Raw genomic sequence first — 16,017 nt, forward strand, 5'->3', positions numbered from 1 at the left:
ATAAAATACTTCTAACCAATTACATTATGTAGAAGTACACACACACACAGAAACACACACAGCACTCACCAACTGGGGGATAGACAACATAATGTATCCTTGATATATCCACTCAATAAAATGTTTGGTTTCTAGCCCAGAGGACTACAAACAAATGAAAAAATTAGATTCTAAACTATTCTTGTTTGCTTCAAGATAGAATATATTTTCCCTCAGCAATAAAGGGCTTATAAAACAGAAAAGCTGTTAACTTATGAAGCACAGAGTTTTTTGTTGTTGTTGCTGTTTTTAAAAGATTTTATTTATTTGTCAGAGAGAGAGAGAGCACGAGCACAGGCAGAGAGGCAGGCAGAGGCAGAGGGAAAAGCAGGCTTCCTGTCGAGCAAGAAGCCCGATGTGGGACTCAATCCCAGGACGCTGGGATCATGGCCTGAGCCGAAGGCAGCTGCTCAACCAACTGAGCCACCCAGGCGTCCCTGAAGCGCAGAGTTTTTTAAGAAAATCAAAAAGGGGCCAATTAGAATTATGACGAGTGGCAGATAACACTTCATTCTCACTTCAGAGTTGTTCAAAGAGAACTATGCCTCTGAAGATTAAAAAGGACATAGAATTATCTTAATCTTGACATTTCTAAACTCTAAATCTATTTATCTGTGAATAAAATAGAATGTGAATTTGTATTTTGAAAGAAGTTAGGACAGTTAGAATAATAAGGACCATGAACTCTTAAGTAGGATTTCATTATTACTTGTAATATTCTTAAACTGTGATATAAAAATACGATGTTTTTCTGCTTCTGAGACAGGAATCCACTTGAAACAGTGCCCATTAGGTTGAAGGCTAACCTAATTTCAATGGATGAGATTACTGTTCCAATAATTTAGAAAAGGAACTCTAAGTAAAAGTCATAAAAACAACTGTATAATGGAACATAATCCACCTCACTGCTTAACAACTAACTCAAAGCAACACATGGCAAATTTGATGTTCAAGGAAATTCCTCCCAGTGTAGTACTTCTAAAATTGCTGGACCAAGTATTTTTTTAAAAATATCTTTAAAAATTTAATTCTGAGGTGACAGGGAAGTGAGAAAATTCCTCAGAGACCAGAAATAATGAGAAAGCCACAATCTAAGGGTATAAGTGAGTATGAAGGAGCTGGCATATGCCAAGGCCCAGGCTTCAATGGACAATAGGTTTAAGTCACAGGAGATAAAGCCAGACCCCTGCCAAGGAAACCCATCATTGTGTGAAGTAGGAAAAAAAAAAACACTCCTGTCTTGTTGAGGAAGAGAATGATCAAAGAAAAACATGCCTACCTCATCCTTAGCTGAATGAAAAGTAAAGATACCCAAAAAGTCGTCCCTGAGAATCCCTAATCACAGGCCTACACTAAAGCTGGTCTGGGGACTAAATTTATATGAATTGTCTGGCCTGAAAAATCCCAAATCAGAAATTTAAAGTGTCTCAGGTTAGTAAGATCTTCGGACACTTAGCAAAAGCAAATGCAAAGTGTCTCTAGAAGAATCCATTTTAAACCCCATCTCAAAAATTTTCAACAAGTATGTTCCAAAGAAAATGATTTCCCAACCACAAACTGCTAAACAAGCCCGATGAGTGAGAGATGGCAGAAGCAAACTATAGAATTAGATCTGCAATGACTGCAGATATTAGAGTTACTGGATAAAGGTACTACAATAAATGTGTTACATGTGCATAAAGAGATAAATTGAATATATGGAATATTCTTTTAGTAGTCTATCAGAACTGACTAAGCAGATATGCAAAAGAACCGAACAGAACATCTAGAAATTAAAAAATATTATAAGTAAGATTAGAAACTCAGTGGATGGATTACTTAGCAGATTAGACAGAACTGAAAAGAACAATAGTGACTTAGAATGTACATATGGTAAAAATTACCACAATGCAGGGCAAAAATATGGAAAGACAAAAACAATGGAAAATGAGTGGTTAAAAGACATGTGAAACTTCATTAGATTTCTAAAAGGATTCCCAAAAGAAAGAATAGAGAGAATCAGGAAGACAATATTCAAAGAGGCAACAAATGAGAATTTTACAGAACTTAAGACATAAGACTCAAGAATTATGATGAATCCAAAACAAATTTACAAAAAACAAAAACAAAAACAGAAAAAAACAAAACAAAAAACCCAGTCAGATATTTTAAGGTGAAACGCCACTAAAGACAAAGAAGAGACCATAAAAGCAGAGAAAGAGAAAAACACAAATTACCTCCAAAGGAATGATAATTAGACTGGCAGCAGACTTTTCTGCAGGAATGACCAATATCAGAAGTAGTAGAATATTATCTTCAAATGAAATAGACACCAAAACTATTTATAAGTAACAGACTCTCACTAAATTAACCTGTATAAGATATATTTCAGGAAAAGGGAAATGATTTTTGAAGAAAGGTCTAATATTCAAGAAAGAATAATAAGTAAATTTTAAACATGTATGTAAATACAAATAAATATTGACTCTATATTTGAGAGATTTTAAAATATAAGGTGTAACTAAAATAGGATAAAAATTGCATACATCAGGAGGGCAGTGACTGAAGTCAAAGCATTTTAAGGGCCAATATTAATCATGAAGTCATTAAAAAAATATATATATTAGACTTTAAGTTAAATACACAGGAAAAATTTCCAGGGTATACAATAAGAATAGAAATATATTTCTGTAACAACCCAAACTAGCAGAGAATAAAAAAGTAGAACCGGAGATGATTGAGTCTTAATGCAAGGGAAAAAAAAAAAAAGAGCAAGCCATGAAGGAGGGGAAAACTAGAAAAGCCAAGTCAAGTAAAAGGTAAAAATGAGAAAGAACAAAAATATACACAGATACACAGGGACCAGACTCTCCAGATAGATTATAAAATCCTACCATTATTTTCCTCAGAAAGAGACAGACTTAAATCGGAAGGACATAGAAATATTGAAAGAAAATAATTAAGATAAAACAGGCAAATAATAAATCAAAGAAAGATGGCAGAGTTATATCAGACAGAAGATATTACAAAATACATAAAAATTTTTGAAACCTGGGTTTAAAATGGATTCTTCTAGAGACACATACTGATAAAAAGTTCAATTCAGTAGCAAAATAAAACAACTCTGACTTCTATTCTATGCATCTAATAACAACAGCTTTGAAATATAAAGAGTATCACCTCTCAATTAATGATCAGATAAGCAGGTAACAAAAACCACATCAGCAAGGCAAGAGAACACAGATTTCAAGCACAGAACTGACTAGACACAATTAATAGACACAGAATCCTGTAACTAAAAGAGTATTATTTTCTTCTCAAACACACATGGAAAAACATTTGTGAAAATTTTGTATACTAGACTTGAGGTTTCAAAATATGCCATCAAAATCCTCAACATTCCAGCCATTGAGGAGTGGGATCTATACTTCTTCCCCTTGATTCTGGATCAACTTCAGTAACTCACAGTAACCCACAGAATGCAACAGAAGTGATGTTGAATAACTTCCAAGGCTAGGCCAGCAGAGGCTGGGTAGTTTCCACTTAGTGCTTTTGGAATAAATGCTTTGGAGAAAACCAACCCATGGTAAGAAGCCAGATTACTCACAGACCACCAGGTTAGAGAGGAATGCCAGATGGCAGCTAGCATATTAACTACCAGTCATGTAAGTGCGTTGAAAACTTTCAATTATATTCTATTGATACTGAAACATAAAAACCATTCTAAAATTAGGAATAAGGTAAAAATATTTGTTATCCTAACTTCTTTTCAACATTATAAAGGTGAATCTAGTTCAGTAAGGGAAGAAATAAAAGGCATGTAAGAATTAAAAAGAAATAAAACTATTATTTTCAGAAAACATAAATCTCTTCATAGGAAATGCAATCTACAAATAAATTACACAAAGGTTTCTTTTCTCCCTATATGTCAATGGAGTATTTATTAGGGCTTTTCTAGGAATGCATAAGCTTTAAGAGCAAAGGTCCAAGAACAGCCAACTCCTTACTCCTTAAAAAACACCACCAAGTAGTGGGACTTATACCCTAACAGCCATCAAGACTTACCATAAAGCTACAGCAATTAAGATCTTGTAGGACTGACAAGAGGAGCAGAATAGATAGTCATGCATATATAAAAACCTCATATATGATAAAGCTGCAGACCAGCTGAGAGAGAGGAACTCACTTCCGTATTAGGAAACACAAGTAAAAATGGATTTCTACCTCACATGAACCAACCTTAACTACTGACAGATCAAGGACTTAAATGTAAAAAGCAAAACTTAAAAGCTTAAGTTTGAAAATATAAAAGAACACAAATTGAATCTGTACATGCTTCTGATGTAATAGCTGTTCATCAAAAGCTACAAACTGCTAAAAGCTATGCAACACATTTAACTAAGAAATCAGTAGCCAGAATGCATAAGGAACTCAATAAGAAAATGAACGTTTATACATTCCATCTTTAAAAAACAGACAAAAACAACCCCAGAGGAAAGGAGGTAAAAAATAAGCAAACAAACAAAAATAGGATTTTTCTTTAAAAAGACACAATAATAGACAATAAGCAGATGGAAAAATATTCAGCCTCATTAGTAAATTGAGAACACAATGAAACTATTTCATACTACTAGATTTATAACATTTTAAAAGTCTGAATATATCAAGTATTGGCAAGGAAGTGGATTATAAGTACTCTCATGGCCCAACTGATCCTTGAACAATGTGGGGGATGGGGACAATGACCTTCCCTGCAATCAAAACTCTGTATAACCTGTGACTCCTCAAAAACTTAATCACTAATAGCCTACTATTGACCAGAAGGCTTACTGACAACACAACGGATCAACACAACTTTTGTTATATATATTATACCATATTCTTAAAATAAACTTAGCTTGAAAAAGGAAAATGTTATGAAGAAAATCTTAAGGAAAAGAAATCTACAGTATTGTACATATTGAAAACGTCTGTATGAAAGCAGACACACGCAGTTCAAACCTGTGTTGTTCAAGGGTCAACTTTACTAGGTAACGGCAAATATGAACACGGTTAATACCCTAGAGTAATTCCATTCCAAACACTACAAGGGTAGTATTTACTCAATAAGTCACTGGTGGCACAATCCCTAATGTGCTGTGCATTTCAGGAGAGTTGGCATGCCTTTCCTACCATGCCACTATAATAATGAAAAACCCCTCCATAATTCCATTATTGCCCTCATGGGGGCAATACAAAACCTACTAAACCTGAGAAGCACTATTCCAAAGGAATTCTTATGTATGTGTATTCAGGATATATTCTCATCAGTATTGTGTATGATAATAATAAACTGGAAATGGTGTCCCTTGATAAGAAACAAACAAGTTGTGGCATACGCATACAATGGAACACCGTAGTATAGTGATGAAAATGAACTGCAAAAAGATGCTAGACAACAACAACAAAATGTGAGTAGCTGAAAAACATATATAATATGATTCCATTTATATAAAGTTTGAAATGGACAAAACTCAATTACGGTTGGTCAGAGATACACACGTGTGATAAAACTACAAAAAAAAGTAAATAATTGATAGAGTTCAGGATAGGGTTCCCTTTTCAGGATAGAGGTTCTCTCTGGAGAGAAGGGAGAGGGGTACAATTAAGGAAACACACACACACAGGACTTCTGTTTCTTAAGCTCAGTGAGGAGATGCTGGCTGTTTTATTCTTCTTTAAACTCTGCATACTCTATGATACTATATAGTTCACAATTTTTAGAAGTTTATTAAAATTCTACATAATGTGTCAATAACATGCAGAAGCAGGTAGGCAGATCTGTGTTAAAGGCAATAATATAGTATCACTCCTTCCTGTGTCCCTATGATCTGTGAAAGAACAGAGGAATGAATGAAGCTGCTGACAATACATTACTTGCCCTGGACCACAATCTGGAGGATTCCTGTTAACATTTTTTTTTCAAGATTTTATTCATTTCTTTGAGAGAATGAAAGAGAGAGCACAAGCAGCAGGGAAGGGCAAAGGGAGAAGCAGACACCCCGTAGAACTGGGAGCCTGCCACCATGGGGGCTGGATTCCAGGACCCTGGGATCATGACCTGAGCCGAAGGCAGACACTTAACCTACTAAGCCACCCAGTCACCCTCCTTTTGACACTGTTTAACTTATACTTTCCTTATGCTAATAGTTTGAGATCACAGTCAAACAAAAGGCCAAATGCATATAGATCATCTCGCATAGTTGGACGGAACAGTATTACACATACGTAAGTTCTCTGGATAACTCAAGTCCCTAATCTCTTACATTTGTACAGTAAACAAAAAGCTTATAATATGTATTCACATTTATTATAGTAAATCTGACAGAATGCTTACTATGTTTCAGGCTCTGCAGATAGGATTCTTGCTCTTCAAAGGCTTACCACAAAGGGATAGACAGGTGAAATAGGGAACCCCAACGAGTATTTCAATAGATTTAAAGAAAAATAAGGAGGTGGTGTCAATTCAAGATAAAGCATAAGAGAGAGTTCATAAAGAAGTTACATCTTAACAGAGTTATGAGGAATTTCCTAGGCAGATTTGTGAATAAAGAGAATCCCAGAAAAAAAAGACCATCATAACCTCAGGACAAAAACCAGGGAACTAAACGACTTTTCTTAAACACTGTTAGTAATCCGAAATATGTGGGGTGGGGTGGGAAATGCCTCACTAGAGAGCTTTGTGTTTTATCCTAACCCTATGAACAAAGCCATGGGAGGGTTGCAAGCAGTAAATTCGGTTTTAGAAAGATTGCTTTGGCAACAGGGTTAAAGAACAGACTGGAATGGAGTGGTGTGGAGAATGTGGAGACCAGGATGGAAGACAGAAAATCCCAATAATTCAGAGAAGAGATGTAAGGCAGTTGTATATAACATAAAGGACAAAATTGACAGTTATTTGAGAGAAAAAATTAAAAACAACAATAAAACGAACAATTAAGAAAGTATAGAATAGTATAATATAAAATAATAACAAAGAGAAAAGTTATTAAGATTGAGACACAACAGTTAAAAAGGTAGACAAAGGGCACCTGGGTGGCTCAGTCAGTTAAGTATCTGCCTTCAGCTCAGGTCATGATTCTAGAGCCCTGGATTGAGCCCCAGATCCCACATTGGGCTCCCTGTTTAGTGGGGAGTCTGCTTCTGCCTCTGCCCCTCACACTATTTTTTTTTTCTCTCTCTCTCTCAAATAAATAAAATCTATTAAAAAAATTTTAAAAATTAAAGAGTAGGCAAGAATCACAGAACCGCCAATACTGTACTATATTTTAACAACTAGAATTTAAATAAAATCTGAAAAATAAAATAGGCCACTGGGCGGGGGTGGGGGGGAAGGATCAGAGAATCGTGTTACAAAAGTCAAAGAAGAGATTTTCAGGGAAAAGGGAGGGGTCAGTAACTTGAAATGATACAGAAAGCTCGAGCAGAATACAATGAATGTGGCAGTTAGGTTGACATCTCTCAGCTGTTTCAGTGAAGGGGAAAGACAGAAGCCTGACTGATGCAAAGTCAAAAGTGAAGTAGTGGGAAGGAGTTTTTTCTAGACTGGTAGAGAGATAGTTACACTTTTACACAGAAGATGTGAGCATAATTTGGGCTGCAATGAAAAGGCTGAAAATACGGAATTAGAGAGGGATAACTGATGGGAAAAGTCCTAGTCCTGACACGAAGGGACAGATAGGATCAAACAAGAGAAGGGACCTTTGTTACTATGACAGAGAAGCATTCAGGCAGACTTTATTCAGTAAATGTTCCTGAGTATCATTTCTATTAATAGATTTGTAAGGGGCACCTGGGTGGCTCAGTAGGTTAAAGCCTCTGTCTTCGGCTCAGGTCATGATCCCAGGGTCCTGGGATTGAGCCTCACATTGGGCTCTCTGCTCAGCAGGGAGCCTGCTTCCCCCCGACCCCCGCCTGCCTCTCTGCCTACTTGTGATCTGTCTGTCAAATAAAATCTTTAAAAAAAAAAATCTGTAAGATTTTTAAAAGTCTGATCATATCAAATATTGGTAAGGAGGTAGACAAAGAGTACTATGTCAAGTGCTGCGAGATACAAGATGTACAATGTAACTCTGTCTCTGACTTCAAAAACTGTATAGCCTAGTGAGCAAAATACAGTAATTTTAATGTACGTATAAACATGCTCAGATGAAAAGGGCAGTAAGTAGCACAGAGGTCAGGGAGAAGGGCTGGAATTTAAGGGACTTCCTGCTTGGTATTTTCTCTGTGAGATTATCAGGTTAAGTTTTTGCAGGAGAGTGGAGAGATGGTAGGTGATGTACAGAAAGGGATGCAAGTTCAGAATACCTGCTCAAATAATGAATAAAATAGTATCTTTTACTCAAGATTTATTATGTACTGGGTACTCTAAGAAGTGCTTCTGTAGGGCGCCTGGGTGGCTCAGTGGGTTAAGCCGCTGCCTTCGGCTCAGGTCATGATCTCGGGGTCCTGGGATTGAGTCCCGCATCGGGCTCTCTGCTCAGCAGGGAGCCTGCTTCCCTCTCTCTCTCTCTGCCTCCTCTCTGTCTACTTGTGATCTCTCTCTGTCAAATAAATAAATAAAATTTAAAAAAAAAGAAGTGCTTCTGTATATATTACCTCTTTGATTCCCAAACAATCCTAATATTTTCATTTTACCAAGGGAAAACAAGAAGTTAAACACTGAGAGACGTAAGGACTGCACTAAGATCTGAAGCCATTTTATCTAAGTAGCAACAATTTATATAATTATGCCATTTTCTCCTGCTGTGCCTCTCAGACCAAGAATAGCAACAGACCCAGCATTGCGGGTTCATAGGGTTAGGGAAGGTATAGCAGAGGATAGGGAAATAGGGACTTAATACTAGGGATATAAGAGAGATACGGGGAATACAGCAATTTTAAGTAGTTGATCACTAGGTCTATGGCTCAGAGAAATAAGGCAGACTTGGGAAAAAATGAAGGAATCAAGTAATTTGAGAACATTTAGCAGTAGTAGGAAAATTTGTAAAATAAATTGAGTTAAGAGTAGGATCTTTAAAATGTCACTTAATAAAAGAGTTTAAGACGATGACAAGGTCCAAGATGGGCCAATGGCATTGAGGAATGGTGGTCATTAAATAGGATGAAGGTACATTCTGTCTCCCAGTTTCGATCTTCACTATGTCACAGATGTCTATACCTCACAAGACTTTACCCTTCAATATTTGATCTATTTTTCACAATTATGTAAATCCTTGCCTATATAAATGAGTCAGTATATCAATTTAGCCTTTTCCTAGTGATTTTTTTTTAAAGATTTTATTTATTTATTTGACAGAGATCATAAGTAGGCAGAGAAGCAGGCAGAGAGAGAGGAGGAAGCAGGCTCTCCTTGGAGCAGAGAGCCCGATGCGGGGCTCGATCCCAGGACCCTGGGATCATGACCTGAGCCGAAGGCAGAGGCTTTAACCCACTGAGCCACCCAGGCGCCCCTTTCCTAGTGATTGTAAATCATCATCATCATCATCATCATCATCATCATTTAGAGGAACAGGAGTGCTTTCCTAGCTGGGGATTCTTCCATCTCTTCCTTTGTTTCTCTTTTCACTGCTCTCAGTGTACCACTACTACAGATCATCACCAACTTATGATGGTTCTGGTTACGATTTTTCAACTTTATGATAGTGTGAAAGTCACAGGCACTCAACAGAAACTGTACTTTGAATTTTCTTCTTATTCCAAGCTAGCAATATGCAGTAAAATGCTCTTTCATAATGCTAGGCGGTGGCAGTGAGCTGCAACTCCCAGTCAGCGAAGTGGACACGAAAACAACCGATACACTGACAACCACTGTGAATATTTACAATCATTCTGTGTTTCACTTTCAGTACAGTATTCAACTATATGAAATACTCAACACTTTATTATAAAGCGGGCTCTATGTTAGATCATTTTGCCCAACTATAGTCTAATGAATGTTATGAGCATGTTTAAGTTAGGCTAGGCTAAGTGATGATGTTTGCTAGATTAGGTATATTAAATACATTTCTGACTTGCAATATTTTCACTTTATGATGAGTTTACCGGGATGTACCCTCATCGTAAGTTGAGGGAGATCTAATTTCTAATTTCTAATTTGCTCTAATATGGACCAAAACAAGTGTTTTTAAGAAAAACTGGGTAACAAAACCAGAAAGCTTAATTTTATACTCTATTATATCATACTATATCATCTGAGGGCGTTTTATTTCTTTTCTCTGGAACTAGCGATTGTGACAGGGCTTTTATACTTCTGAGTGGATGAGATAACCCAATAATTATTTAAACTACTGGCTAACTGGTAGTTCTAGATATTTTTCCCAAACTCTCTAACATCGAAAATTACTACTTCCTACATTATGATATAAAAACGTTTTTCTTAACATGAAGTATAGTTCATTCTTCTTTGCATGGATTTGTAGAACAGTTACAAGCACTCTAATGATCACCATTACCTCTTTCTTGGCTTCTTTTTTTGGATCATAATCACTATCATTTCCATCCATTGGGTGTGTTTCTTCCACATCATCATCACTGAGAAGAAACAAAGATTAGTAAACTTAATTCCCTTTTTATTCTATTCCGGGAGTTTATCAAATTGCAATATACCTTGCTAATAATTTCACTAGACATTTTCCAAAAAAACAAGAGTGTCCTTGGGAAGATTACCTCCTATAATTTAGACTGCTGTAGTGTTTAAAAACATTTATCTTTTTGGGTATATAGAATCATGTTAGCAAACATGTATACCAAAAAAACAGAGACCCAATAGGATAGATATTTAGAAAGAATACCATTTGGGAAAGAGAACACATATATTAATTTGATATAGTACTGATTATTTCATCTCTCCAGCTGGAGGATAAAGATAAACACCAGTAAGCAGAACGGTTTTATACCACCAGAAACATACAGCTACAATAATGAGGACTTCAGTTAGTCAGGTAATGGTGCTCAGGCAATTATGGAAAAAGCATGTTCTAGAGAGTGTGTTTCTTAATGTATTCTAAATATATGTACTGACTATATCGGTACTAAAAGGAAGCACTTGCAAGTAGAGTTAAACACAGCTCACATACAACACAGCTGTCTGCTGGCTACAATTAACAGTTAAAGAAAAGTCCTTACTATTAAGATTTCTGATCACTCAACTCTTCCTGCCAGAGACAAAACATCTTGAATGGAAGGTTACATTACATTTACATTTACAATGTGTTGTAATAATTTTTCTGCCTTAGGAAGTGTAAATAATTCAGTAAGTGTCCTAACAATGTAACTATATAAAGGCATCCAACCTACCTGTCACCCTGATTATGTCTATTGGCTAGTTTACGAGCCTGGCGATCCATCAAGCTTGTCCTGGATCGAGTTTTTTTCCAGGAATAGTAATATTTTACAAGGCTAGCAATTGTCTTATCTGGAAGCTTGAAAAAAAAAAAGTCATGTTAATATCAGCAAATTTAAATCACAAATTCTGATTAACAGAATGAATATTTCTGATACTATTCTTTGATACTTAAAGGCATAGATGAAAAATATTTTCATGGGTATATTTATGAATTATAGAACTAAAAAGTACTGTTACAGCCATAGTAACCCACCACACCTATGTCATCAACATTTCTGAATATTCCTATTTGTTCCAAGAAGAAAGGGGAGACAAGAGTATCACAAACATGGTAAACAATGCACCCAGATGTTCCCAGCACAACATTAGCTTTCGGTATTTGTTTTTCTTAAGGAGTTACTCTTCTCTTCCCACCTCTGTAAGTTGAAATTTTAAAACTAATACATAATTAACATGCCTTAAAATTTACCAATTTAAAATGTACAATTCAATGGTTTCTAGCATATTCACTAAGTTATGCAAACATCACTACGTAATTCCAGACATTTTCCTAAGTTCAAAAAGAAACATTAGTAGTCATCCTCTGGTCTTCTCTTACCCCAGTCTCTGGCAACAAGTAATCTACTTTCTATTTCTATGGATTTGTCTATTCTGGACATTTCATATAAATGGGCTCATCATATACTATATAACCTTTTATGCCTGGCTTCTGTCACTTAGCATCACGTTTTCAAGAAAAGCTGTTCAATTTTCAACAATGCATTTTTTAAATTATTATCTTAACTCTAGGTTTTAAGATGATAAATAATAAAATCAGACTGTAGCTACCATATAAAGTCTCTGGGTATTAAAATGACTAATCATCATGCACTGATTTGTCATACTGGCAAACAAGGACACATACGCCCAATCAATAAGGCTCTCTTTAATACTTAGATATATTTGCAAACATTATCTAATTTTCATCCATTCAGGTTAAGAGATTCTAATGCAGCAACTTCTCAGGTTTATATTGACACAATACTAAAAATTTAAAAACTAGAAATAAAGAGTTTTTCTCCTTAAAAACAATAGTACCTGTATAATATTGAAATACAGAATTTTTTAAAATTGATTTTCATATCCAAAAGAATATATTAGAAAACCCTAATGTTAAAAAATGAAAACAATTAAAACAAAAATGAAATTGTGATTTTCTTCCTAGAACCACATTTAATACACATATATTTAAATCATAACAAAAAATTATGATGCAATAATATAACTGTCATGCAGTTGAGTGGTTATCAAAAATAGGGTATATACAGGGAAGCCTGGGTGGCTCAGTTGGTTAAGCGGCTGCCTTCGGCTCAGGTCATGTTCTCAGGGTCCTGGGATCGAGTCCCACATCGGGCTCCTTGCTCCGTGGGGAGGCTGCTTCTCCCTCTGCCTCTACCTGCCACTCTGCCTGCCTGTACTCTCTCTAACTTTCTGACAAATAAATAAATAAAATCTTTTAAAAAAAAAAGAGTATATACAAATATATAGGTATCTGAAGTATCAAATACTTTCAAACATTAAAATTAGACTGAAAACTTTTTTGTTTTTAAGAATTGGGAAGTGTTTAATAATAGCAAATCTTTCAGGCACAAATTACAGTAAAACTAAAATTACCATACCATTTGCTGAATCCTGTGAAAGCTCTTCCCATGAAAACTAAAGGCTTGTTCAAACAGGACTTTATCTTCCACTGTCCACTCATCCGGAAAGGGAGTGAAATTAGGGAGATCAGCAAGGGACTTCTCAATGTTATGTTTATGCCAGAACAACATGCCAAGAGCCTTTGAAGAGAAATCATTCCCCTTTGGTTTTAATGGACTTATGTTCCATCACACTTAAGAGAGTTAAACACAAATTAGGTTAAAATCTTAAGCCCATGACTTCAACTGAAGATACACTCACAGTTTAGAGCTTTTAATCAGGGATGCCCAGGTAGACCTCATTTATTTATCTCTTTTAAATCAGGGCCTCAGAACAGTGAATGTTCTTACATACCACATTTGCTGCATAATCTAGGAAAAACAGTGAACTGAAGAGAGTGACTATAATTACTAAAGCAAGTTTGTTGACTCGTTTTAAGACTGACCCATATTTACTCATTTGTCAATGTGCAGATAAAACATGCTAAAAGGAAAAATATCCAGTAAATATTTGAAGAAAACTATCAATCATAATATTAAACTAGAAGTGCTCACTTGAAACGCAGTAGAGAAATATTTGTTTTAACCTTTTAGAAGTACCATGGGCTGAACAGTTCCAAGGAGTACCTCAATGCAATCTTAATAATATTTACCACATATATTTCTTAAAGTTCTTTATTATCATAATGCATAGAAAGAACCATTATGAGGCATATTGATAACTTCAATGACTTTATTACCAAATCATAGTAAAACCCAAAATGGGGAATTTCTAACCTTCCATAACCTTCCCTTCTATTGTTAAGTTGTAGGTCTTTATCTTTCCTATAAGGTATCAAGTACCAATTTCATTTTTAAGAAGAGATTTAGCAACTTTTCAAATAATGCATTTTGAAATTAATTTCTGTACTTCAGTAACACTCCTTTAAAATGAACATGAAAATAAACATATGTGCAGTTACATTTTAAAGGATTAACATCTCAAACAAATATTAAACAGAAAGCCAAAAATTAAAAACAAAATAATCAAAGGCTTCAAAATTCACAAAAAAATTAGCTATGTTTAGATAAACATCTCAATTTCTAGAAATGACTTTGTATTATTTAGCCATGGTAATGACTATAAAATTAGCTCTTAATAGTGCAGATTACAGATAATTCATTTTACTATTACTTCTGATAAAGGTTGATCTAATAATTAGTTGAAAACAGATTTAAGAATCTATATTTCATTTTTATTTTTTCATGTTCTTCATTCCTTCACTACAAGGGATAATGAACCATATGCCCCAAATGGATCTTCTTTTAAAATTATCTAATAAAAAAAAGCCCCCGCAAGTAAATTAAAGAATTAAAAATTAAATTTGAGAAAAGCCCTTCATAAGTTATTTCATTCAAAATTGAGAAGTCTTAAATACTAAATAAAAAGTTTAAATTCTAGGTCTTTCAGATTAAAAGATCAGAGAGAACTGGGGTGCCTGGGTGGCTCAGTGGGTTAAGCCTCTGCCTTCGGCTCAGGTCATGGTCTATGGATTCTGGGATGGGAGTCCCGCATCGGGTTCTCTGCTCAGCAAGGAGCCTGCTTCCCTCTCTCCCTCTGCCTGCTTCTCTGCCTACCTGTGATCTCTCTCTCTCTCTCGCTCTCTCTCTCTGTCAAATAAATAAATAAAATTTTTTAAAAAATCAGAGAGAATTACCTGTACTAAAAAAAAAAAAAAAAAATCCCTTTTTGGTTAGCATTTGCCAGAATAATCTGAAGGCTTTGAGATACTTTTAAAACGCAAAGCAGAATAAGAAACAGAGGTATTGAGAGAAAAATATTCAAGCCCTTGAGATGAACAATGTTTACAATAAAAGCAAAATCCCTAAGTTTAAAAGGTCAGACTTTACTAGGCTTCTTATGTTATCTATAAAATTGGTGGAACTGCAATTTCTTAGGATAGAACCAACCAGATGTTCTTTGGTTTTGTTAAGTACTGAGGCAAGCTTTAATACTAAAATGTTTCTCTACATACCTGTTCCACATTGTAGCCATGTTTCTCCTTTGCAATTGCAATATATTCATCCACTGCAATGAAACAATGTTATATAACTATATTTACTTCAGGTGCACAGGGCTTTTTTTTTTTTTTTAAACAAAGCAAAATAAAAATATTATATTCCAGGGCTCTTCCAGGGAAAAGTCATTTTCCATGAAATGTTACAAAAAAAGACTTCTATTTCTATAATCAGGAGCAGAACCTTCCTTGATTTAAAATTTTACTTAGTATGATTTATTTCTAAGATTATATAGCACATACTTATTAAATTCAATGCCATTTAACTATTTTTGTATACAAAAAAGAATAGTCTGTACATAGTCAATAGAACCTAACTACCGTGTAGAATATTAGATAATTTCTTCATTTTTCTGTTATAGTCTTTATTTGAAGAGATTTAGCTGCTTCAGATCCCATCTCATAGTAAGAGCTGGCCCAAAGCCTTTACCTTCCCACTTCTGACTGCTGTACAAAGGATGGTTTATCTATGGTTCTGTCAGCTATACATAATAATGACATGTTCAAGTATGCTTCAGTAGCCCTAAATTTTCTTCAGCTCTTCTTGCAAGCTATACAGAAGGTATCTGAATATTCCATTTTCATTCAACATCCATATGTAATCAAGCCAAAAAACTACTTAGATAAGCACAGCTTCAATGATGAGGTACTAGTTATTTTAAGGCCTTATTTCTGAGAAGTCTGCCATTTCAGTCAGCAGGACTGTTTTACGTGAAATCCATATAGTCATTCCTGTTTGATCCTTTTTAAAAGTTTATATATAAAGTGCATATATATATATATATAAAGAACATATATATATAAAGTGCATATATATATATACACTTTATATATAAACTGTGTGTGTATTTATATATATATATATATATTTATATAT

The 16,017-nt window shown here is 35.0% G+C and overlaps 1 protein-coding gene across 6 annotated transcripts in view; it reads right to left on the reverse strand.

The window, feature by feature from the left end:
• The window catches only part of RCOR3 (REST corepressor 3), a 52,309-nt gene that overhangs the window by 23,744 nt on the left and 12,548 nt on the right, over positions 1-16,017 (reverse strand). For all 6 annotated transcript variants that reach the window (XR_006386660.1, XM_044267464.1, XM_044267463.1 and 3 more), the window contains exons 4-7: positions 15,099-15,151; positions 13,063-13,224; positions 11,356-11,480; positions 10,512-10,590 (exon numbers count right to left, since the gene is read on the reverse strand). Coding sequence is in view for 5 of the 6 variants with exons in the window: in XM_044267464.1 (XP_044123399.1) it covers positions 10,512-10,590; positions 11,356-11,480; positions 13,063-13,224; positions 15,099-15,151 (419 nt within the window). In the remaining variant the exon portion in view is untranslated. The remainder of the gene's footprint in view (positions 1-10,511; positions 10,591-11,355; positions 11,481-13,062; positions 13,225-15,098; positions 15,152-16,017) is intronic.

The sequence above is a fragment of the Neovison vison genome, chromosome 10, assembly GCF_020171115.1.
Source record: "Neovison vison isolate M4711 chromosome 10, ASM_NN_V1, whole genome shotgun sequence".
Lineage (NCBI taxonomy): Eukaryota > Metazoa > Chordata > Mammalia > Carnivora > Mustelidae > Neogale > Neogale vison.